Source organism: Eptatretus burgeri, chromosome 2 (genome assembly GCF_056783735.1).
Source record: "Eptatretus burgeri isolate ZD-2024b chromosome 2, Ebu_testis_v1, whole genome shotgun sequence".
NCBI classification, from domain to species: Eukaryota; Metazoa; Chordata; class Myxini; order Myxiniformes; family Myxinidae; genus Eptatretus; species Eptatretus burgeri.
Genome location: NC_140962.1, coordinates 64,025,396 through 64,049,767, shown reverse-complemented (window position 1 = coordinate 64,049,767; position 24,372 = coordinate 64,025,396). Strand labels below are relative to the sequence as shown.

The window sequence follows — 24,372 nt, the reverse complement described above, 5'->3', positions numbered from 1 at the left end:
ATGTTTTGCTGGCAGGATGGCTTTGAGGTACGTGAACTGGCCTCTGAGCCATCGAGACTGAGTTTGAATCTCAGCCAAACTCCAAATTGACATCCTGGTGTCCACAAAGTAGGTTGAGGCATCAATGTGTGTGTCATCCCTTGAAAGGACGTTCAACTGGGCATATCTCCACCTGCCGGAATTAGTTATTGGATGTTAAGGATCCCGATATCCTCTCCAAAGTGTAGGCAAGCCATCACCAGCATCATGGCCAAATTCCAAATTCCTACCCTAATGCACATGGTCTGCATCGGCGGCACAGCCACGCCCTCATTCAATGATGCTACTCATAGTCATGTGCTGCATACAAAAGAAGAAGTGGAATGTTTGCCTCCTTAAAGAATGGTGGAGAGATAGTGCACTTGATTCCTAGTTGTATGGTCTGGGTCTGGGTTATCGCTAATATCCTGACAAAAATTTCAACTTCCTAACACCCTCGGTGAAATTTGTTGGACCAAAAGCTTTCCTCGGGTGACCTCTCACTCCTCCCCTCTCAAACCACAACCTGTATTTACACAATAAATAGGTGCCCCCGAATAAGACTGTTCACCTGCCACCCCAAACCCTTCTCATTCAAAATTTCCAGTTGACCTTCCTGAGAGTTTCCTTCTGTATCCATCTTGTCCTCCCCATGCATCCTCTCCTGACCCCCATTCCTCCACACACACATTGTTTGTCTGTCTCCATTTGTCAAGGCCTTCAACTTTGCTGTTGGTGTTTCCTCCCTCTCTCTAAAGTCTAAACTCTTATTTTTATCCTGTTGTATCCTGATCCATTGAGTGTACTGGTAGTAACTCTTACATGAGCCTAGACTATGCACACTATCCAAAAAAACAAAAGCAACACGGGATCATTGAGGATGATCTCTCAGAAGGAGGGGTATTCACCCTTGAGTCAAATTCCACAAATTCTGCATTGAGAACCATGAGCTCACAAGACTTTGGCTCATTGTTTTTGAAGATGTATCGGAAAATGAAGCTTCATATCCTTATTATGCTACAATGTTCTGCAAATACTCTGTGGGATTGTGATTGAAAGTCGTGGTCACGGTGCTGAAACGCTGTTTCATTTTCATTACATCCAGGTTCCCTGCCTCACAATGGGACCACGTCAGCATTTCATGAGGTCTTAGTCACACCACAGTCCAAACTTTGCTTCTAACTATTATAAAATGTACAAGTCTTGTCTCCTGAAAAACAAATCAATAAAGGAAACGACCAAAACGATTTTTCATATCTTTATCATTTTGGGCTGGCCATATATGGCATAAAGAGAGGTACGCACATTTGTCTCCAAGCTGTCTAGCCTGGGTTCGAATCCCGACCCAGCTATAAAATGTCATCCCAGTGTTTCACAGGCGGAAGAGTCAGCATTGTGTGTGCTGTTCCTTAAATGGAAGTTAAACTGTGTGTCTGCCAGCATTAGTTGGTGAACGCCAAAGATCCCACAGAGTCCGCGAAGAGTAGGCAAACTATCGCCAGCACCCTGGCTAAATTCCAAATTCCTGCCCTGACTTCCTGTGGCGGAGCGATGACCCAACCAAGATTGTAACTCGAGCAATAGGAACTGCTTCGGCAGCACCGATGCTCTGTGTAGAGCATGGTTCATGATCTGATCATAATACAATATTAATTTCTATACTGTACAATGTTCTTGAATGAGATGCACTGTTAAATGAAAAGTCTTGCAAAAAGTTTGTTGCATCTGGGACAATCCATATTCACACAAGTCGTGAAAACAGAAGAGCAAACATACAAAAGCACAACCACACATATCGTGATGTATCACAGACCTAATTCACTCCACCCCGTCGAGTGCACATGGTCTGCACGGTCCCTGATGGTCAGTGGCTGAAAACTGACTTTTCGGTCAATACCTCTGCCACCAAAGGTGGGTGGAGTGCCCCTCTACGGAGTGTTCTCTTTTTCAGAGCGTCTTCTTTTTCAGTGTCCACTTTTTCTGAGTGTCCCTCTCCGTAGTGTGCTCTTTTTTTGAGTGTCCTCTTTTTCAGTGTCCTTCTCCAGAGTGTTGTCTCTTTTTTTGGAGTGTCCCTCTCCAGAATGTCATCTTTTTCGAAATGTCCTTCTCCGCAGTGTACTCTTTTTTTTTTTGTGTCCTCTTTTTCAGTGTCCCTCTCCAGAGTGTTGTCTCTTTTTTTTGGAGTGTCCCTCTCCAGAATGTCATCTTTTTCGAAATGTCATTCTCCGCAGTGTACTCTTTTTTTTTTTGAGTGTCCTCTTTTTCAGTGTCCCTCTCCAGAGTTTTGTCTCTTTTTTTGGAGTGTCCCTTTCCAGAGTGTCATCTTTTTCGGATTGTCCCTCTCCGAAGTGTCCACTTTTTTGAAGTGTCCTTCTCTTGAGTGTCTTTCTCCGGAATGTCCTCTTTTTCAGAGTGTCTCCTTTTTCAGAGTATCCCACTCTGGAGTGTCCTTCTCTGGAGTGTTCTTTTATCGGAGTGTTCCTCTCCAGAGTGTTCCTCTCCAGAGTGTCCTCTTTTTCAGTGTCTCCTTTTTTGCAGTTTCCCTCTCTGGAGTGTCCTCTTTTTTGGAGTGTACCTCCCTGGAGTGTCCCTCTCCAGAGTGCCCTCTTTTTTGGAGGGTTCTTCTCCATATTGCCCTCTTTTTTTGGAGGGTCCCTATCTGGAGCGACCCTCTGTGGAGTGTCCTCTTTTTCAGTGTCTTATTTTTCGCAGTGTCCATCTCCAGTGTCCTCTTCTTTGAAAGTTAAAATATGGTGACCCTCAGCACTACTACTGAGCTTTTCCACACTACTGTCTTTGCATTTCATTGAATAAGCTTCATTCAAATCCTCTTTCTGTTGTATTACTTGTATTCATTTAACCCTCTAGAGCCCCAGGGGTCATCGGTGAGCGCATGCAATTTTGTTTGATTTTTTTTGTTCACCCAGAACATTTCGTGGGCTCTGGAGGGTTAAGGATGGCATCCTCTTTTTCAGACTTCTTCGTTTGCCTTTAATATCACTCAAAAGACGCATCCGCGTGATAATCATTGCACCAATAACCAATAAATAGTTCCCTCGTGCAACACTTCTGGAACAGCAATGCCCCCTCCCCCCAAGTATAACCCTTGCCAAGAAACTGCTTCAGCAGCACCGATGCTCTGTAACAGAGTATGATACATCAGAATGAGAATAACACCACTTTGCATTGATTTTTTTTTTTTTTTTTTTTAAGATTTGCATAATTTCCTTTTGTGTTTTCTGAAGTGTTCTTCTGTTTAAAACAACCCAGGGAAATCATCAGAATTTACATTCAAAGCAGATGATCATGTCACGTGTTTGCCTTTTCCACTTTGTGAAGTGTTTATGTTTAAAAGTTGTTGCAAAAATGCCATTCATTTAATGTTAAAATGTTTTAGCAGGTAAGTCTTTTTTCTAATAATCATGTCTGTCTTTGTCCGAGGAAAGTCCTGCTAAAACGAAGGAGGTGATGTCGTGAAGCTAAGTGTGATGCATCATGGAGCACAACGTCCTTCAGAATGAGTGTTAAGCTGGCTGTCCATTCTGCAATCACATAAGTGTAAGAACGTTTCAAGGCATCAATGCATTGCAGCCATACAAACCCCGTGGGTAAATGAAATGATGTGCGACCTCAAACAATTCCAACTTCACAATGTGATCCCACAGCTCTCGAAATTATTTTATATCGACGGAGTGTAACAATATTTTAAGGGTTCATCTGTTGCTTTGAGGCCTCAAAACAAATTATCTGCTTTCTGATTCTTGGTTGACAATATTTTACACCGTTACGTAGTGTGTACAGTTCAGCAAAAAAAAAAATAAAACCCAGAAGAAGACATTCAAAGTTTACACCGGATTACAAATGACTACAATGTCTTTAACCGCCTCAATTATTCCCACCTTTTTGTTGGGTGGTCAGGAACGTTTTTGCCCCAAGTCTTTCACGAACCGGCTGGTCAGGCCTGATGTTCAACTGAAGGAAACAAGAGTTTGGACAATATGGTTAGTCTGGTGATGATAACTCGCTGACTTTTCGTGAAAGACACAGTGGGACCTTCAACGACCAATGATCCCAGACAGTTCCCCCAGTTTAACGTCAGGATTTGAACCCTAGTCTAGACAGCTCAAAAGGTGTGACCATAAGCTATCCTTCCACTGGATTACCAAGTAACTACAACATGACAGTTCTTAGCACTCGATTCTTTTAACCCACAAAAATGCGTTTAGATTTTCAGTTTAGTGGCAAGAAATACCAAATGATCACGTTCACAGTCCAGTGTGACCACTCCTCATTTTCATAAATGCCAAGGTGAGCCAATGAAAAAAGCCAAGAATTCACAAGGTTTCGGAAAAGCGATGATAATAGAAAACCTATACGCCAAGAAAACCTATAGAAAACCAAAACGACAAGGTGAACAACGAATAGCCAAGATCTTGTGAAAAAAGCCAAGGAGTGGTCACACTGGCTCAGTCCCACAGCGAAGGTAGGAATCCTGAACCACAATTGTTTGATATAAGACTTCTTTTGGAAACTCAATATAGACAGACATTTATTCAGCTGATTACACAATGACACAATGAGTGTAAGGAAGAGTGCAAACAATATGAAGTCATGTGATGTTTTTTAAGAGTGTAATTATGTAAATTTCGTAAATACTCTCAAGAAGGCAGAACTTTTCTATGGAAAAGGTTCAAGTTCATGAAAGAGCTGATCCACAGAGGGTTGATAAGGCACACACACACACACAGGCTAATTAATGGAACACCAAAGTGACAAGATGAGCTGCAGACACACAAACGGGGCTGGATTAACAAGAATACAAATCCTCATTTATCGGTGTGGCAGAAAACATGAGATGACGAGGAGCCACTTATTTATCAAGAGGGAGTGCACGAAAGAGCGAGCGCATGCTTTGAAATGAGCTTTCATCACTGGCATTGCCTTTAATTTTTCTGCCCTGAGTTTGAATCCCGACCCAGCTATAAACTGTCATCCTGGTATTTCACAGAGTGATTCATCAATGTGTGTGCCATCCCTTGGATGGACGTTAAACATGAATTCCCTCTTCCAGCATTCGTTGGTGGATGTTAAAAAAAATTCCACGGTGTCCTTTGTAAAGAGTTGACAAGCTATCGCTTGCCGAACGAGCCAAAGCTAGCCGAACTAGCTAGCCGAACGGTTTTCACTCGGAGGCAAACAGCCGAGATCCTTGGAGGTTATGGGGCGTGTGGGACGGGAAACAATGAGGGCATTCACCAGAACGGAAACACACGGGTTTATTCTTGAATCCACAACAAATAGACAAACACATGTAAATTCAACAAATAATGGTTCAATAAAAATAAATCAAAGATTATATAATGAGAATAACTCGACAAGTGATAATTAAAATAAATCAAAGTGTGAGGTATTGAAAAGTGGAGTAAAACTAAATCCTAATTTGAGTGTCTCTACTTAGTCACAAAAACAGACAAGGGGAAAGATAAAAATAAAATAAATTCCTCCCTTTAAGCCAGCATTCAGCTTTATGTCCAGAGATGACCTTTTCGGAGCCTGGTATCGTCGAGCCTCGAAGCCACTGTGTGGGAAACGCAAAAAAATGGCGTGAAGTCGCTCTCTACAGTCATGTATGTGAGATAATTCGTGCAGACGGTCTTCAACGCCAAGGCCCAAAAACCGCCGTACAGTTTCTTCTCACGATCGAGATTACCACGCCACTCCTCTCCCAGCACCAGGTCCGCTCAAAACAAATGGCACCACCTTCTTCCTGGAACATACAACAGAAGACTGCTGAGTTATTGCTGGGAGACACTTCTTCTCTTCCTCTCCTCATAAAGCATACAATCTTCATGACTCAGCTGAACAGACAATTGTCAGCTTCCTGTTCCAGCATGCAAACAAATTCGCCCCAGCATGAACAACGAGAATCACGCAGCCTTCTTGACCGTGTCGAGGATAAGCGAATGAGAGGTCCTCTGTGTTCCGACCGCCGTCTCCACTTGATCATCTCCCTCTGACATCACACCAACTAATCCTCAGCTTCGGATGCATTGCCTGCCAGTTACCATTCCTGGTGTCGGGGTTTGCCTGCTAATTGTGTTCGGGCTCTGTTGGCAGCCGGGTTGGCCGTTGTTGTTGTTCTTCTTCTTCTTGGAAGAACGTGGGTTTTTTTTTTATAGCTGGCCTTGTAAATGCAAAAACGTAGGAAAAGGTCACAGGGGGAAATCAAATTGTGGGAGAAACTTGCCATCGACCCTACCTAGTTCACACAACACCAACCCCCCCCCCCCTCCCGACTGTGTGGTGACACAAAACAATCTTAAGCTCACAGTTTTCCCGACTTAATTTACATCGACATGTCTCCTACCCATCCATGGACCATGCTGCACTATACAATCCTACCTTTACGATGAAACTCCTCCATCTACCCCACAAACATAACAATAACAATAACAATAACAATATATATGTATATATAGTTACGGATTTCAGAATCGGCACACAACATCCAGGTCGTCAGTTATTTCCATAAATGCATGTTCAGGAGACCAATCCCTTTGTCTGGTAGGATTTTAACTCTTTGATACATTGGAGAAGGATATAGAACAGATTCCCTTTCTTATGGGATAACCTTTTCCTCTTTACGACACATTCATGCATGTGAGAGATAGCCATAAGCCCAATGGAGACTCATTCTACCCCTTTCCAGCAGGACACTTTGGATTTACAGGATATTTGAATAAACACACCGTGGGTTTTTCACATTTCATTCATTCTGACGGTTAAACATGGCTGTAGATCATTTACTTCAGGACCACCTTTCTCTATTGAAGTTCGACACCCACCTCTCTTTCACCGACAATGACATCCACCTTTTTCCATTGATGCCCGACACCCCGTTCGGCAGCTCCATGGACGCTGGTTGGCTCCTGCTCGTGTCAGGCCGAACAGGGAGGCAATGGCCGTTGTTGACGTTTTGTGAGCGCTTCACGCCCCCATCGGTTGTGCTGGCAAAGAACCGTTTTCTGGCACTCGTCCAGCACCCGGAACATGGTGTCGTGGGTCTGGCCTGTGCTAATTGGGGGTTGCATCTCGTTCGATGGTGAGGAAGGGATGATTGCGAGATTGACGGTTGTTGGTCATGTGCAACGATGTGCCAATAGGCAAGCTGCATTTGGCTGAAGTCTTCTTGAGGCTCCGCCCACACTGGCCACCTATAAAAAGGACGGGAGACCGCCTTCCGGATGGTAGGTGACAGTTCCTGATGGTTGGTGACATTTCCTGACAGTTTCTTTCAGCTCCTGTTCATTGGTTACAGCTCCTTACATTTCCTGATCATTGGTTACAGCTCCTGACCATTGGTTCGAGCTCCTTACAGATCCTGACTATTGGTTAGAGCTCCTGATGGTTGGTAACGATTAGACCGTTCCTGCTGGTTCTGCCCGGCACCTGGCTCTTGGCGTACTTGATTCTTGGTGTCCCTGGTTCCTGGGGGTGATGATGTGACGTCGATTGGTGTTTCGAGCCTGTTTGCAGGTGGGTGCATGGCGAGGCAGGGGATTGGCAGCAGACCAAGGCAAGCTCACACATTTGGGGTTGTTTTATTGGACACACAATGACTTCTGCCTTGGTAAGCAGAGATCAGATTTCTTTCCCCCTTGAATGATCTGCTGGGTACCCTTGCCTCGTGTTGAATTGTTAAGTAAGGCATCGTGATAAGAATCTGCTCTTTGTCTATTTTTCTATCAATGCCTATTGAAATCTTTATTTGTTTGAGATTATATTGATTGATTTGAATACATCCATTTCCACCACAAGGAAATAAAAAGTTCTTCAGTTTCTTTATTTTTCTTAATAATAAATTCCTAGTTGATGTTTCAAACTGTTCGTGCTTGTCCTTTCCTTCCATTGATCCAGCATTGTTAGACCCTAGATAGACTGGGAGGTAATTCCCAAGCTAATTAACCTGTCATAGTCGGCGTGCACCAGCGGTAAACGCTCGGCCGCCTTATTTAAGATCTCATCAAGATAAGATTGGTGCATCGCCGAGGACATGTTCCCCGATCAGGAAGCCACGTGACCTCAAGTTAAACTGTAAATTAGATGGTGGTGGACACTGGAACTCGTGGTTAACTGATTGGCATTCATGGTTGTTAAGCAACCCACCATACCACAAAGTTAATTATGAGCGGTGGCCCCAGGTCCGGTTCTTCAGAGGAGAAACGAGGATTAACTCCCTCATAATACACTCGGTACCCGTGGCCATAACTGTGTATGTATGTATGTATGTATGTATAACATATATGTATATACATACATACATACATACATACATACATACATACATACATATGCCTGGTGTTGGCTTAATGGTTATGGTGGTGGGCTTGGGATCTTAGGACCCTGAGTTCAAATCCCACTCAGCTCTTGAATTAATACCACGTTGGGCTGGCTCTGCCTGTCATTCTTTCTAGGTCGGCAAAGATGAGTGCCAGCATGCTGGTATACTGTGTTGGAGTGGCGACTCGTCCAGGATTGTGTCAAATAGCCCAAGAGACTGCTTAGGTAGCACTAACGCTCTGCACTGTGTATGGTCCCAATGGATGGATGGATATATATGTATGTATATATATATATATATATATATATATATATATATATATATATATATATGTATGTATGTATCTATATATATATATATATATATATATATATATATATATATATATATATATATATATATATATATATATATATATATATATATACATGTGCATCTATATGTATGTATGTATGTATCTATATATATATATATATATATATATATATATATATATATATATATATATATATATATATATATATATATATATATATATATATATATATATATATATATATATATATATATATATATATATATATATATATATATATGTGCATCTATATATCTATATGTATATGTATGTATGTATCTATATATATATATATATATATATATATATATATATATATATATATATATATATATATATATATATATATGTGCATCTATATATCTATATGTACATATATATATATATAGATACATACATATATATGCATCTATATATCTATATGTATATATATGTATATATATATATATATATATATATATATATATATATATATATGTATATATATGTATATATATATATATATATATATATATATATATATATATGTATGTGTATCTATATATCTAGCCTGGTGTTGGCTTAGTGGTTAGGGTGGCGGCTTGGGATCCCAGGGTCCTGAGCTCAAGCCCCCTTGGCTGCTGAATTAACACCAGGGGGTTGACTCAGCCTGTCATCCTTCCGAGGTCGGCGAAATGAGTACCAGTGTACTGGTCCCGATGTATGCCCTGGTTAGAATAGGTGTACCATATCCCTGTGTGTCATAAGAGGCGACCAGGGTTGGCGTCAGGAAGGGCATCCGGCCATAAAACATTGCCTCAAGAAAAAAGCCAAACCCCTGCACAGCAGGGAAAAATGGCTGTAAAAACGGTCATTGTATCTATATATCTATATGTATATATATATATATATATATATATATATATATATATATATATATCTATATATATATATATATATATATATATATATATATGTATATATATATATATATATCTATATGTATATATATATATATCTATATGTATATATATCTATATATATATCTATATGTATATATATCTATATATATATATATATATATATATATATATATATATATATATATATATATATATATATATATATGTATACATCCATAAAAAAAACATAAATACCCATGACATAAATCTGCAATTTGTCATTTGTGCATACAGCAATTTTACAATCCGACAATCTATGGGCTTGAAAAGGAATCTTGAAGCAAAGCAGAGATGAATTTAGTGTTCATGTTTGGAGTGGAGAAACCACCATTGAGTGCAAGCTAGTCATAGGCTGAGGTCGGGCAGAATAGTCAACTTTGGTAGAGCATTCGCCGCTGAATTGTCTGTCTGTAGATTTTCATTTCATTGTGGAGTCGAATCAAACAGTATTTCCCTTACACAGTGCAACCCAAATCTGTCTGAATGACATCATGACATCATGAGGCACGGGGCCCCAATAAGAGAGCTGAAAAGTGTGACTACATGTGCTTAGCCTTGAAAATTGTCTGCTACATGATCCAGCTTGAAGATAATCATGAATAATGAACAACTACACAGTTATGCTTTTCACCGAGAGCCTCCTGACAATAAACGAGATGGATTTATATTCGGTTACATGCACTTTGAGGTGTAGGTAATGCACTGCTGATCAGCGTGTTATTAGAAAGTGAATTATAACCTTCGCCATTATGGATATACAGGGTGACAATTAATTAATGAACACATTTTAATCATGAACATCTCTTGATAGTAAATGTCTGTTTTGATTTTTTTCAAGTGATGTGAAGGACTAAGCTTTGGAAAATTTAACCCAATAATCAAAAGCAAAAATGGACAAATAGAGTGTGGAAAACAGAGCCACCATTATGGAGCTTTATATTGCCAATCACTACTTTAGTACAATTGCTCAAAGACAGTTTCAGGCACATTTTGGTTTTTGGCACACCGACAGAGCCCTAATAAGTCGGCAAGAAGGAACTCTCAAGATCTGGTCATTAACAGGGACACAGTGCATACAATTGTGAAGAAGGATCTTTGTCTATATCTCGACAATATCCAAGTGTCACAGCAGTTGAAATGAATAGACAATCAAAGTTGACTGGCGATGCTTAACTATCATCGGCCTTTTGCTAGGTCATCCAAATCTTGGCGAAAAACTCATAATGTCTGATGAAGTATATTCTCATTTATTGGAGTTTATCAACAAACAAAACTGTCGAATACGGATTAACACAAATCCTCACGAAACCCAAGAAAAAACCTTGAAACAGCCTGAAAGTGACAGTGTGGTGTGCTATCTCAAAATCTTGGATAACAGGCCCTTATTTCTTTGAGAATGAGCAGGGGCAAACTGTGACCAAAAACAGTGATCGGTACCGTGAAATGCTGAGAGAAGTTTTCATTCCTGAATTACGTCGCCACAACCCAGACTTCAGTGACATTTTATCTTAACAGGATGGTGCAACTTGCCACACAAGCAATGCAACAAGGCAACTGTGGTTCCAAATCATGTTGTTTCAAGATTTGAGGACATTCCATGCTCGGCCATCCCGATAACCTGATCTCACTTCTCCAGATACTTTTGTTATGGGGCTACTTAAAGTCCACGGTCTATGTGAATAGACCATAAACATTAGCTGAACTGAAAGACACCATCAGTGATGAAATAAGTCGCAATTCTTTGGAAACACTTCAGCACGTAATGGAAAACGTATTTTTCCGCTACCGTGAGGGAAAATGTTTCAACGGAAGTTATCTGACATCAGTCATTTTGAAGAAATGTGTGAATGCCACCAATATTTCCAGACTTCGTTATTAGCCCCCGTTGGATTTAGTCCAAAATGGGGGCTTATGGATTTGGTGTCGATTCGATTTATGTGTGCGTATGTATGTGCGTCCACAACCATATCTCAGACATATATGGACCGATTTTATTCGTACTTGGCACAAAGACAACACATGACATATGCATGTCATTTTTTTTCCCCGACATCAGATCCACGATGGCCGACTCGCAGCCATTTTGGTTGTTAAAAAAAAAATCCAGTGTCGAACACGTCCTCAACCATTTCTCAGATATGCATTTCCCGATCTTGCTCAAAATTGGCAAACAGATAATGAATGATGGCTTATGTGGGAGAAAATAATTATGTTAATGTACTCTCAATTATAATTGTTGCTGGTGTTTTATAAATTTAATTTTTTTATGCTGTAATGTCAGTTATGCTTCCCTTTAGCCAAGAGTCTTTTGACCTAAGTGTTGATACAAGGAATGTCTTGCTATGGAACAAAGTGACCTGGTTGATAACACCAACTTTTGCCATGATTACATCATTCGCTTTTCACCGAGAAGACACGTATTGCAGTTGGAGTTCTTTGCCTAAGGCTTGTCAGCCCCCTCGACTCTCCCATGAAAGCATATAAATACCAGGAAATGTAATCTTGTTTTAGTGCAATCGTTGTGGATGTATACCATCAAAGTGGGTTGTACTCCTTGGTACCAAGTAAAAATAAAACTCTCTGATGTAATGTACTTTCACGTTGTGGACAGTGAATTAATTGTGGCTTTCATTTGAGTAACAGGATTTACATCGAGTCGGTTAATACGGTTAACTAAAAGTAAGAAAATAAAATAGAAATAAATAAATTCTTCAACACTTACATACGCACATCATATTTTTTTTTGAGATCAGATCCAAGATGGCTGGCTGGTGGGCATTTTAGTTGTTAAAAAACCCCGGTTTTGAACATGTCCTCAACCATTTCTCGGACATGCATTAACCAATGTTGTTCAAACTTGGCAGATAGATAATGAATGATGGCTTACAAAGGCATGCCATTTCGTTTCAACATCAGATATAATATGACCGACTGGTGGCCATTTTAGTTGTAAAAATAAAACCCGATGGTGAGCACGTCCTCAACCATTTCGCGGACATGCATTTACCGATGTCGTTCAGACTAGGCACACATATAACGAATGAGGGCTTACAAATGCACGTCATTTTGTTTCAACATCATATATAATATGGCCGACTGGTGGATATTTTAGTTGTGAAAAAAACCCGGTTTTGAAAATGTCCTCAACCATTTCTCGGACATGCATTTATTGATCTTGTTCAAACTTGGCACACAGATAATGAATAATGGCTTACATAAGCATATCCTTTTGTTTCAAGATCAGATCCACGATGGCCGACTGGCGGCCATTTTAGTTGTTAAAACAACCTGATGTTGAATACGTCCTGCAACCATTTCTCGGACAAGCATTTCCCGGTGTTGTTCAAACTTGGCACACAGATAATGAATGATGGCTTGCATATGCACGTCATTTTTTCGAGATTAGATCCAACATGGCTGACTGGTGGCCATTTTGTTACTTAAATATGTCCCCAACCATTTTTATGACATGCATTGTCCGATTTTGCTCAAACTTGGCACACGCTCTGTACATGATGGTGTATACGTGCCCCTCACTTTATTTTGCAATGTGATCAAAGATGGCCGACTGGTAGACTGGTGGTCATTTTAGTTACACATAAATATGGGCCCTTTAATGCCATACAGTAAAATTACTAAAACAATGGGGGCTGTGACATTTTATGTCTTTTTTTACTTGTTTTAAATGTCTGATGTCCCTAAGTTATACTGTTTACATAAAACAATTTAGCAACAAACTAAATGTGTTCCTTAATTCATTGTCACTCTGGGTATTACTGAAATTGAGGAAAATGTTGGCTTCGCTTTTAAAAGCATTGCGTCAGGAGGATAATGGCAAACAAAAACATAACCAAAGGGTTGATAAGTAAGTCTGGAGCAAAGTCCGAACATAGTAGTGGAAAAAATAATGAGGGAGATTGTTCACTTAAGTGGAATAAAATGTGAGAAAGTACTATACAGAAAAGAGGTTTCAATTATTGTAGGGAGAGAGTGAAAACCAACTTTGGTTAATTATATGATTCACCTTGTCAGGATATGAACTTGATCACTTGTTCTATTCCCTTTTATATAAATTTAGGTACAATAGGTTGCTGCCAAATGCAGAAGAATGATTGGGTTGAAGCAAGAGGATTGCAGATTACTATATAAGGTACATGTGGTGTGTTCAAAAAGTTAAATGAATGATAAAAGTACAATAGTCCAAGATGCACCAAAAAGTATAACAAGATATATATATATATATATATATATATATATATATATATATATATATATATATATATATATATATATATATATATATATGTGTGTGTGTGTGTGTGTGTGTGTGCCTGCCTTGGATCTCTCTCTGTAGCCTGAGTTTGAATCTCGATGCAGCTGTAAACTGTCATCCTGGTGTTACACATGTAGGGTGAGGAATCAATGTGTGTGTCTGCATCAGGAGAATGTTAAGCCAGAAGACTCGTCTTCCAGCACTGGTTGTTGATGGATGTTAAAGATCTGTTTGTGTCCTTCAGGAATAGTGGGCGAGTTATCGCCGGCACCATGAACAAATTACAAATTCCTGTCACCTTCCATCGCATATCCTGCGACAGAGTTGGGATCTCTCTGGGACCCAGAGACCCTAACAGCTTGGTTTCAAAGAAGAATTAGTGTTTGTCAATTTTTTGTGAACGCCTCTACGCTCTGTCAAGAAGGGTCCAGGCTTCCATGATCATTAATTACATGCACTCGTATGTTGACAAATAAGAAAAACTTTGGCGTGTCGTAATCTTTCGTGAGTGTCTCGTTCTGAGAACTTTTGTGAGTGCCCCTCGTACATCATAATTCTGCTTCGAGTGAAAATGGAAAATAAAATATCCAAACTAACGCCCACAACATTGAGCTGGCACCTCCACTCCTGTTGCATCATCATCGTGCAAAAACTCGTTTCAGTCTTCATCCAGTGGAAATGACTGCAATAATCATAATATGTGGGTTTGAGAAGTGTGGGTTAATGGAAGATACCCTCTTCTATAATTAATGTGCATTATCTAGTGAGCTCACTTCGAGCAAATCATTGCTAAAATGGGTCTGATTTTGTGATAACATTTTCCAGCTGGAGATTTTGAAGCTTTAATTTCCACATTAATTTTTTTTTAACTCTGTCTTATTTGCTGAAGTGTGTTCATCATTAAAGATGAGCCTGATGTGGCTCAGTGGTTAAAGCGGTGGCTTGGGATTCTCGGGGTCCTGAGTTCGAGTCCCGCTGGCCACTGAGTTAGCATCAGGGGGGTTGACTCAGCCTGTCATCCTTCCGAAGGTCGGCGACATGAGCACCAGTATACTGGTAATTATCCCTGCAGGGTCGATGGCGACTAAAGGGTTGGCGTCAGGAAGGGCCAAAGGGTTCTCCCACCCACAACTCTCTCCATGGCATACACATTCTGCTCACTGCTCATCTCTACTCATTTGTTCCTTTTTTCTCTCAACTGTGGAACCAACTTCCTCAGTCTATTCAATCTCGCTCTTCCAGTAAAACTCCCACTTCTGGTCAAGCTCCCAAAATCCATACCCAGTAACTCACTTTGGTGGCGCTCCCAAAATCTAAAAAGAAAGGTTGACCACAACCTTCATCACCCATGATGTACCAAAGTTTGTTCATGGCATAAAAAAGTCAGATCATAAGGCAGTGTACGGGGGGGGGGGGGGGGTGGGGTTGCACCCTAAAATAGGCGTTTCCTTTTTTTCTCAGAAACTACACACACAATTCCGATGAAACTTCCATCTTCCATGATGTACCAAATTTTGTTCCTGACATTAAAAATATTGGGGCCCATAACATTGGTGCATTGGTGAATTTTGATGATTCCATCCCATGTTGACTTCCTCTTCAGTATTATTATTCAACCAGGTGAGCACCCAGGGGTATTGCCCCGATTTAAAAAAATTGTCTCTCTACCCCAGCATTGTTGTTTCCCTCTTTTCCACTATGTTCAGTTCTTTTCTGTGCTGTTCTGTGTTCTCGGTTTTCCAGGATCCTCGACTTTGAAAATAAGAATAACAGACAAACACATATGGTAAATGGGATTTGAACCCTGGTTCTTCACATTACAAGCCAGGTAAACCAGTCCTTTAAGTTTACTGAGGAAGCAATTGGTAACAACAGAACAGCTGTTGATTCTGTTAAGGCTCTAACCCCCCTCTACGCCCCTCTTAAAAAAACAAAAAAACATGTCCATGTATAAGATCTGTCATGAGCCAGTTATACTGTTCCTTGAACAATCTGTTTGTGTCGCCTGCCCTCTTCTGACTATTACCTGAATTAGAATGTCACAATCGAGAAGAAGTAAAGTCTGGAATCGAACCAATTTAAACTTTGCCATGGCACAACTGAACTATCCCTACAACACAACTGATGTTCAGATGTGCAAACACACATACACATAGAGAATTGGGAAGAAGGGGGGTTGTGTCCATGATCTGACCCTTGGTACCTCCAGCACGCATGTAAGATTTGGTGAAGATGGGTCCAGACACACACACACACACACACACACACACACACACACACACACACACACACACACACACACACACACACACACACACACACACACACACAATCAAATTTCAAGGATGCTATGAGACAACAAACGAACAGAATATTTGGGACATGAACCTGATGTCACAGCACCTTGATTTTGGTGTACCATACTCTGTTACAGAGCATTGGTGCTGCCAAAGCAGTTAATCTTGTCAAGGATTATACTGGGTGGTTTGCCATTGCCTTCCCAGCAGTAGTTAAATGTGGCGGCGATCGCTCACCTACTTTTCACAAAGTACACCGTTGCATCTTTAATGCCCACCAACTAATGCCAGCAGGACAGGACGCCCAGTTTAACATCCATCCAAGGGACGGGCACACACATTTATGAATCACCCCTGCTGTGAAACACCAGAATGAAAGTTTATAGCTGGGTCGGGAATCAAACCCCAACTCGACAGCTTAGGGACGAGTGGGCATACTTCTATGGCTCTCGGCCATTCTGCCAGTTGTGATCTAATGGGAATGTCAAATAAGGTGCAGTAGGTGGTTTCAAAGAAGGAATTGAATGGATAATGTGGAATTCCAATAGATGGTGATGCGAAAAACGAAATATGTTGCAAGTCATCCGACAATCACTGCTGTGAATGTTTTCCTTCATTTATTTAACGATTTTCCTCGGGAACACATTTCTGGCACTGAGTGCTCAAGACATCAATATTTTAAGGCACGATCTGTTTCTCATTTCCTGAGAACAGCTTTCATTGAAGACCGTCAGTCGCCATCAATCCATCTTCAGCTGCAAATGATAATTTAACAAAAAGATTAAAAATGAGTGAACAGGAGTTTGATGATGCTAAGAGATTGTTGCATTTGGGAGCTTTGCCAAGCTTATACCTTGTTTTCTTAGCCTCAATCACTTGCCATCTATTATCTGTTCCCTCCCTGACATGCTGACATAAATATTTGCATTCACACATGACCATCGTGTATAAATAAATCACTGTCTGTGTAATCATCCAAAGTAACAGAATGTGTTTATTGCAATGAATTGACCTGTCTCTGGTTTGACTCAATGCAAGGACAGGACGTGGCATCGATGCTACAAGATGGAAAATGGTGTCAGATAGTAATTTCTGGCAATCTCGGTGGGCTTCTCTTCGTTGCATCGTCAAGCAAGAAAGCTGTCGTTGTATCTCGAACGATGCGATGAAATTTTGTTTGGTCCAGCATGCCTGTACCACATCCTACTAAATCCATTTCATCTATCGACATATACTTATACAGTGTTCTCTGTGGTACAAGGGATCAAGTTAATAATATTTGGCAATGGTTGGATACGAGCATGAAACTTGTCCTCCATTTAAAATCTTAACATAAAATGAAGGGAAAGTTTATCCTGGTTGTATAGCCAGTCATTGAATGTTAAATCTGGCCAACTGGCAGGGACTGCAATCTGCTCTCTCAGAAGGACTCAGTTGCCATCTCCACAGCATCTGATGACCTTTCCACCTGGGAATACTTTCACAAAAGCCTACTTTCTCCAGGAACCGATTTATCCTATCCCATCTGCAAATTTCCTGTCCATCCTCAGAAGCTCTAGGCACCGAATCCTGTGTGCGAGATGGCTGCATTGCCGACGAGCAGTTTGCTTTCTCAACATGGATGGCTAAAATGACTGACAGCAACTTAGGTCACTCGGTAAAACTCATCACCTCGCTCACGTCAAACAGCCTCACCTTGGACCCTGCTACATAGAAGGCAGAATGGCTCAACTCAGTGTTTGCCAACATACATTGTGTCCCCAACCCATCCCACTCTGTTTCCCTGGTAACCCCATTGAAGCCACTACCTTCTTGGTTGTTTATCAAACCTGGTGAGGTGGAGAAAGATCTGTTAAGCATCAATTCCTCATCGGTGATGGGCCTAGATGGCATCAGTGCTCATGAAAGAAATCCTGCTGTGGAGCTCTTGCTTCTCCTTTGTCTGCTCTTGCTAACCTGTCCTCCTTTGCTCTTCAGCTACTACGCACCAGCCTGGAAGTCTGCTAACATTTGGGAGTTGAAGCAGTTTCGATTACTGGCTGAAAACGTGAATCCTGGAGTTGCTCAGGACAGTCATAAGCCTAAAGAACACAGGGAATGCGACCAGCCGAGAGGGGGCAGGGTCATCATGGGATGACACCTTGTGCTTCGGCTTCATCGTGGGAGATGACAACAATGTTGAGAGCTTTAAATTGAACAAAATTTAACAGAGAGACAAATGTGAGAGGGCTGTCCTGACATATAGCGAATAGATTTCAAATCACATGCTCCATATAAGGGAATGAAAACAGGTGCAGAAATACAAAAACTCAGCATTTACGATGGATGATCACGGTGGAAGGTCATTCTGGGGGAGAAGGGACACCATAGAAACAGAATGACTCATCTGTAGATATAATTTTTTGGACTTGTAAATGGTGGGGTTTTCTGAAAGCACACCATGACAGATTTGACATCTTGCAATTTGATCATTACATTGTCGGACTGACAGCAGTCCTTATGATTTCTCGGCTGGAGTATGTGCATCGGGTGACCGATAACGCCACTGAAATTTAAATGTGCTCCGTAAGCACTGCCCCCATTCCATCCCCAGTGTGCGCCCCAACCGCTTGCCAACCGTACGTGCCGACGGCGCCCCCATCCCCAACTCCTGTGCGCTACCCCGTGCTCATGGCAAAGGGAGTGTGTGAGGTTTGATCCGCAAAGACTATGTGGAGCTCGGCCTGGGGGTGTGTGGGGGTTGGGGGAAATATTCGGGCAAAGTGGTGGGGTGGGGGGTGAACATCATGTTTGCTGTGCAGCTGATATATATTATATATATATATATATATATATATATATATATATATATATATATATATATATATATATATATATATATATATATATTGTTGTTTTGTGAGATGTTTTCCATCCATATTACAGTGTACAGTGTGTTACAGTTTAAAAAATAGAAGAAGGGATTTTTGTGGGAGTCAATGACGTGTGATCATGTGCTGTTGGATCACATGGTTGACATTCACATGTACCTGGAAATTTCTCGCACCTTTTTTGTCTCCAGCAAACGATGAATGTCTTTGGCATTCTGATGTTGTTAGTTACCTTCGTTTTATTTTTCTTGCAGGAAAGAATAAATTCCTGTTCAGAAGATTCCATCCTTGAAGTAAGTCTTCATTGCATTCGGAATAATGAGGATGAGTTATTATATATTCATACGTACATGACGGCTGTTGGAAGACAATATATATATATATATATATATATATATATTTTTTTTTTTATTAGAATGCGTGTATTTATCTTATAAACATAGGTTGTGTGCGGTTTCTAATATCATTTAAAGTTTGCAGAACTTGCACATCATGGACTTTACCTCAAAATCTCAAAAGCAAAGAGGGAGTTCAGGGAAGGAAGAAGTGGATGAGGGTTTGTGGTTATATTGCCACTTGGAAAATCTGGTTGTTGTTTAAAAGTTTCCAATGATGTGGATTTGTTGTTGATATTCTACTTTGATGCTTTTTCCACAGCTAAACGGTGATTATCTTCAAATGTACAATATGTATGTGTTTGTATATGGGGTGAAGGTGGTTGGCAATATCCTTATTCATGGAACATAAAGCACAACAAATCAAGATATTGCACCAAGTACTTTTCTATGACTTCAGTAGCAAACAGGAAAAGGGAGACTTTGGCAGCCAGTGGCAAAACACACACACACACACACACACACACACACACACACACACACACACACACACACACACACACACACACACACACACACACACACACACACACACACACACACACACACCTCCCCATAAACCAGCTCGCAGTGACATTGTTGCAATACAACTGTGGATTAGTAAGCTGACACAATCATAAATAAACTAGAACGGCACTCTTCGACACCCATCGACAAATATTCCTCTGCCCAAAGAGGATTTTAAAGAGGATTTTAAAGGTTTTTTTGTGTTAATCCAATATGGCTGCCGAACCGTGTGACCAATGACATCGTCTTTTTTTTCTGTTGACCAATTTATCCCTAGATAACCCTCAAAAATTTTCATTCTGATTGGTTAAAGAGTTCTTTGTGTCGAATTTTGGTTGGAATACCACGTCACCGATGATGTCAAAGCTAATACTTGTTCCCCACGTGGAGTACTTGACATGTGCAGTTTCAATTTTTTTCATGGATCAATTTCGGAGATACAGAGGTCCAAAGTTTTTTCTTTTTTCCAACATGGCTGCCACACCACGTGACCTATGACATCATAATTATCATTTTAATGTTGTACATGAGTCGTCGCTCCTATAGTGGAAATTTCATGTCAATCTGACAAGCGGTTGCAGAGAAAATGAATTTAAAAGTGAATCTCGGACTGACGGCCGGACAGCCGGATGGACAACCAGACAGACAACATGAAAACATAATGCCTCAGGGGACTTCGTCGGCGGAGACATAAAAAAAACTATCAAAACAAGGAAACTCTTCACGAAACAGAAAATGTTCTATGAAAATCAGTGCATCTTCAGAATGTATCTGTCAAGCAAGGAAGGTGGTGGTGGCATGATGGAACTTAATCAAGTGCACAGAGCACTGACTGTCGGATTAGCAGAGTACGTGAAAAGTTCAACAGACTACTGAATACAATTTGTACATAAGCATGAACACAACAAACCAGAAAAGGTGTCTCTCAGTCACCTTGCAAAAAACTTCCAAAAACAGGTGGGAGTAGAAGATGTCAAATACCAAATGCAGTCCCAACCATAGTAAAAAAGACGAAATAAAAATATAAAGCAAAATATCAACATGGTATCTATATATTTGTGAGAAAAACAAAAGAGTAGATAAATATAAAAAGAGTTGGACAGATTGGGGATTGACAAAGAAGAATGGCTAAGAAGAGGTCAGCTCAAATGGGATGGAGAACGAATCATGATAAAAGCCCAAGACCAGGGACACGACACAAATGGCTTTACGAAAATGGCAGGACTGGGTCAATTGGAAAAGTGTAGGTTCTGCAAGAGAGCAACAGAAAGCGCGAGCCACTTCCTATCGGGAGGTAAAAAAAACTCATGTCAAAACAACTGTACACACAAAGGCACAACAAAGTACGTACAGTAATCCACTAGCACACCTGCAAACATTTCAATATCCTAGTCCCAGAAAACTCATGGAAACATGAACTAAAAGCAATCACTGAAAACAAAGTAACACTCACCTATGACCTTATGATCCCATCGAGCGTGAATATAGAAAGGAAAGCATTGCAACCGATCATAGTACTCCGACACAAAAATGAAAATAGGGCATTGCGAATTGAGGTGTCAGTAGATCACGTTAGGCCGCGAGAGAACCCAGAACCGGAAGTGAACCAGCAGTCTTGTTACTTAATGATGGATTTAACGCTAACTGGAATAATATCCTGCACAGTAACCTCACCCTTATGGACGAATGGTGCAGAATACTACAAGCCTTGTAACCTCTTGTGGATTTCATGCACAATTCAAGGCAAAGGTTGTCCAACCCATTATCACACCTCTTCTCTAATGTCTGCTTGGCCAGGCAGGGTTTATTTTATTAGCATTGCGCGCACCTTTATTTTGAAGTAATGATGAGAAAAATAATCATTATTTGGTGGAAATTGGTCGTGATCCGTCAATGTATATGGCTACAAATCTTGAGTAAGTACTTGTAATAGCCTTTTAGTTATATTGTATTATGAATTGCAGATTCAAATACTTTGCTTGATGCAATGATTGTTTCTTTTTTTCTCTCCTTCTCTCTCTCTCTTTCTGCATTTAGAGATCCCAGGGGAGAGATATGTGTGATTCAGGAGTCTGTTGACAATCAAACCTGCAGTATTGGCTGCCAACGTACGGGCAACAAAATCAAAGACGAGGGAAAACTTTCCTCCATATCTCACACCGATGTTGATAGCATTGGGAAAGCATCAAGCAATATTGAACATGGAGGAAAAATTGTAGATTCACCGCAATTTTTTGTAGTTCCATTTGAAAGTTCTTATGCATGTGTCGCATCCAATAAACCTGCTGCATTCAGTTGCAGGTGAAAGTGACAATAACTCCATTAATCTAATCAAGGACAAACTGAGCAAAGCAGGATCAGCAGCAGATATATTGCCTTTGAAAAGTGTGCCATGACTCTCCAAATAGCCTCTGGGCAATTATTTTTTGAGAATAACAACATAGCAGAAAGTTCATTTCCTTCACAATCTCAAGTTTCGACTATTGACGATGAAAAAGGCATTGGACAAAATCAAAGATTTGTCATGGTAAATAGGAAGGATCAAAATATTGAAAACCTAAAAGACGCAATTTACAAGACATGTGATACCCCTGGGAAGACCGAGTGTGCTGATGACGGCACATGTTCCAATGAGCATGAAGGAAGTCGGATTTTGGAGGATGAACTACTTGATATTGTTAATGACCAAACTGGACAGGAGGAAGATACCAAGGAAGAAAAACATCTCAAGCATACAGGAAGACTGAAGAGCAAAAGAAGATCTGATGAAACAGAAGAGAGGCAAAACTTCAATGTAACAGACATTGATGCTGACATTGGTGGCAGCAACAAAGTAAATGGTAGCATGAACGAGTTGAAAACTTCTTGCTTTTGTCTATGGATCAGATGTAGCCAAGGCATTGACAACAGTGCACAGGCGAGTCAATGTAGGAGCCCACGCAGGGTGCAAGAGCAACACTGGTCCAGGACATCAATTCCTGCCATTGTAATTGAAGAAGCAAGCACTGTAATGGAGAATTCTTCAACGGTGACTGATGTACCTCAGGAAAGTAGCAGCAAAGTGAGTGGATGGCAGGCTTTCAGACATAGCTTTCTGTGCTTTAAATGTTATAGAAGACGACGTGCGAGCGAGAACTCCGTCTCGACAATATCCTTGCCCCCCTTGTCAAGGCTCAAGCTAAAAAGCAGTGATGAAAAGTTGGTGGAATGTCCATCTGGATCGAGAGGTCTTTCCCCCCTGAGAAGAGGATGCAGATCAAGACGGCTGCCCTTCTCAAAATGGTTTGGGGGATGTCAAGAAGAACGGGTGGTTGAAAGTCAGGCAGAACTGACTGCAAGGGAGATGCGAGAGCTTGAAGATGCACTTCATGAAAGGGCTCTGCACCTCGTCCAAGAGGTTATTGAGGGTGCCAAAGCCATCGTTTTGGCTGAGCAGCAAGAACTGCAACAGAAGAAGAAGGATTTTCAGGGGGAGGAGGTTATATAGTGAACAGACCCTCCCCCATATCCCCTTTCCACTTCCTCTCCTTAAGCATTTACTGAACGTATCTGAAATTTCAAAACAACATGATTGTATGAAATTATCTGTACAGTTGAACAAAATTGTGAACAATTGGTTTTCTTAGCTTTTTGAGGACACAAAGGGAACACGCATCCAGATGATTTTATGGTATTACATCATCATACAAACGTGTCAAAAAGGATAAAAAGAAAAGAAAAAAAAAGAACCCAGATTCAAAGAACTAAATAATTTTGGCTGCCAGACCATGCGTCCGATCAGGTTGAAAATCAAAATAAATATTCAACATGACTACTCACTCATAACTGTGAAGTTTCACGTCCATTGACGAAGCGGTTCAAGAGAAATAATATTTTAAAAAGATTTTCGTTCACTCCAACACGCATCCAGATTAAATGATTAAATTATAAAACGATACAAAATTCCTTTCAATGCCATTGCTGTTCCATTTCTTTTTGATGTTCCTTCTTGGTCCTCCGTTTCATTTTATCACTTGTATACGCAGTGGAACAAAAAGCCAGCATAACTTTTAAAGACTGCATCTTGTGTGTATTTTCTCAGGTTTTAAGGTGTCGTTATTTGGGCTGTAATGCCCTGCTGATGATAATGCAGTTTTGAACCATGTAAAGTACAACGATGAAATGAAAGTGATTGACGTTATCTGATACATTCCATGGATGTTTGTTATATAATACGACTTCGAGCGGCCAACGTGATCTTGTTACATCTGATCAAAGCGGTACCGAGCTTGTTTCCAATATTTGGCAATGATTTTGAAGTATAATTACAATTGTAATTCATATATTCCATTCATTGTTCTCTATTAAACATTGTTGTGATATCTAACAAAAAAAA

General features: G+C 40.5%; 1 protein-coding gene across 2 annotated transcripts in view; it reads left to right on the top strand.

The window, feature by feature from the left end:
• The window catches only part of LOC147032179 (potassium channel subfamily K member 2-like), a 70,730-nt gene extending 46,358 nt beyond the window's left edge, over positions 1–24,372 (top strand). Inside the window, exons 7-9 of one of the 2 annotated variants that reach the window (XR_015055067.1) lie at positions 3,465–3,576; positions 19,350–19,388; positions 22,035–24,372. Coding sequence is in view for 1 of the 2 variants with exons in the window: in XM_085869548.1 (XP_085725674.1) it covers positions 22,390–23,484 (1,095 nt within the window). In the remaining variant the exon portion in view is untranslated. Of the gene's footprint in view, positions 1–3,464; positions 3,577–18,052; positions 18,955–19,349; positions 19,389–22,034 lie in introns of those variants that run through there. The other variant, XM_085869548.1, reaches the window with a different exon arrangement.